Here is a 2,624-nt window from a genome sequence, read left to right as displayed (position 1 = left end):
GTAGGCTCTGGGGCAGTCCTCAGGCAGTCCCCAGGCAGTGGAAGGCAGGCCAATTATTTGGTTTTACTTGTTAGGATATTGCCTTTCAGGTTGAGATAATTGGTTTGAAGTGGTAAAATGTCATTCATATACATTCTTTATGAAGGACTTGATTTCCTGTGAGTCTGATAACTTCTAATATTTAATTAAATTTATGTATAAAGGACTATATTTTATGATAATTATATAAAGAAATAAATAATGGGCACATTACATATACATATATATGTTATATTTAGTTTGAATGAGTACCTAAAGTTATGGATATTAAGATAAGAATAAATGAAGCCAATGTCTATGGAGATGTGAAAAATCCACCAGCTTTCATGAATTAAAATCACATAATTAATGTTCTTGCACTAGTGGCTCAGAGGACTTTCTAAAGATAAAATGTAGAAGATGAGAATTTCAATAAATAGCGTGAGTACACAAAATTTTTGGGAAGAAGTTTTAAGACCCCAAGTTCATAATCAAAGTAGAGCAAACATAATTCCTCATTAGCCTGATATTAACATTGTCTCAGAGCTCCCTGACTTGTCACCCTAATCCACCTTTCATTTGTATCTCTTAGAAACACCATTTCAGAGAGAAGATGGATGTGTACAATCTTACTACAGTGACTCATTTCATCCTCATAGGGCTCTCTGACCTACCTGAGGTGTGTTACCCTCTCTTCATGGTCTTTGTCATCATCTATCAGATCACTTTGCTGGGAAACGGGGCCATCCTCTTGGCCATAATGACTGAGAGAAAGCTTCAAACTCCCATGTATTACCTGCTGGCAAATCTGTCCCTGCTGGACATACTCTGCCCATCAACTACTGTCCCCAAGTTGCTCAAGAATCTCTTGACTGAGGATCACAGCATTTCCTTTGTTGGGTGTGCTTTGCAGCTCTATTTCCTGGTGGGGCTAGTTGGGACTGAAGTTTTCTTGCTGGCCGTGATGGCTTATGACCGGTATGTGGCCATATGTTTACCTCTGCGTTACTCCCTCATCATGACCAAGGCTCGCTGTGTACAGCTGTTGTTTGGAACCTGGGCAGCTGGGTTTCTCAACTCTTTTCTCCACACAATGTCCACCTTTAGTCTGTCTTTCTGCAATTCCAATCGAGTTAACCAGTACTACTGTGATATCCCACCTGTGGTGGCTCTGTCATGCTCCTCCACCTATGTGGAAGAGATGCTTATTTTAGTTGTAGGGGGTATTTTGGGAGTTGGTGCTTTTCTGACCACTTTGATCTCTTATATATACATCGTCTCCACCATCCTAAAAATCCAATCAGTGGAAGGGAAGCAGAAAGCATTCTCCACATGTGCTTCCCATCTTCTTGTAGTCTTCTTGTTCTATGGCACAGCCATATTTACCTATATCATCCCCTTTTCCAGTCAGTACTCTCCTGCCAGAGACAGACTCATCTCTATGCTCTATGCAGTCATTACCCCCATGTTAAACCCCATTATTTACAGTCTGAGAAACACGGAAGTTAAAGGAGCACTCAGAAAAGTGTTTCATCTTAGGGTGTGCTCACAGAAAGCATGATATAAGACTCTAAAACTTTCCTTAGAATATATTTATAGAAACAAGTAGCAAAATAATAAAACATTATATTCAGAGAATGGAATTGAACACAAACCTACACATAAAATCAAATACCATTATGTATATCTCTATATCTTCTTGAAAGAAAATTATTGAAAAATAAAATTAGTTGAGAATGAATAGGTTAAGTAGGCTATCTGAAGTAACTGTATATATTTACATCTTATCTGCATCAAAATTTATGTCTACATTCATGCCTACAGTTATTTTTCATATATATGTATTTTCTATTTTTTCTAGTCTACATCTGTCATATAGTTGCAGATTTTAATGCTTTTCCAATTATATTTTATTATTTAAAATATTTTTGTGAGCATGACATCCTTGTCTGTATGCATGTATGTGTGCACTCATTGTCCTTTCTATATCTGTGTGCCTGCATATACATGTTGCTCTCAGTAGCCATGTGAGGGTGTTGAATCTCCTGGAATGGAGTTAAAGATAGCAGTGAGTAATCATGTGGCTGTCAGAGTAAAATCTTGATCCTCTGCGAGAGCAGAGAGTACTTTTAACATCTGAAACATTTCTTTCATAGTTAACTTTACTTAAATATTTGTTTATTTTTATTCATATGCATGTTTTGTCTCCTATGTCTGTATACCACATATGTGTATTGTCCATGCAGCCCAGATGAGGGCACTGTATCCCCAGTAACAGGAGTTTCAGATTGTTGAGGTCATTTGTGTGGTGGCATTGGACTTGGGTCTTTTGGAAGAGCAAATAGTACTTTTAACTTTTGAGCCATATCTACAGATGCCTTTTTATTTTTTAACTAACATATTATTGTAAATATTTAAGGGCTCAAACTGGTTTTGTTTAAAAATACTGCAATAACTAAATAATGTTAGTTAACATGTTTCTCCCCTTAAATATCTATCATTTTTTGATGAGAATTCTTCTTCTTTATTTTTTTGTTTTTTTTTTTAGAGTCAGGGTTTCTTAGTGTAGCTTTGGAGTCTGTTCTTGTACTCACTCTGTAGACCAG

General features: G+C 36.7%; 1 protein-coding gene across 1 annotated transcript; it reads left to right on the top strand.

The window, feature by feature from the left end:
- Nucleotides 1-631: 631 nt before the first annotated feature.
- LOC101829722 (olfactory receptor 5V1-like) lies at nucleotides 632-1,579 on the top strand. Its single transcript, XM_005077885.1, has one exon. It carries the CDS (start codon nucleotides 632-634, stop codon nucleotides 1,577-1,579), a length of 948 nt encoding a protein of 315 aa, XP_005077942.1.
- The last annotated feature ends 1,045 nt before the right edge of the window (nucleotides 1,580-2,624 follow it).

Source organism: Mesocricetus auratus, unplaced genomic scaffold, assembly GCF_017639785.1.
Source record: "Mesocricetus auratus isolate SY011 unplaced genomic scaffold, BCM_Maur_2.0 Super-Scaffold_4256, whole genome shotgun sequence".
Taxonomy (NCBI): Eukaryota; Metazoa; Chordata; class Mammalia; order Rodentia; family Cricetidae; genus Mesocricetus; species Mesocricetus auratus.
The sequence above is the reverse complement of the archived record's forward strand: the minus strand, read 5'-3'. Positions and strand labels throughout refer to the sequence as shown.

What these genes read in the sequence shown, in the direction of transcription:
- LOC101829722 (XM_005077885.1), top strand. Translation starts at nt 632, where the DNA reads ATGGATGTGTACAATCTTACTACAGTGACTCATTTCATCCTCATAGGG.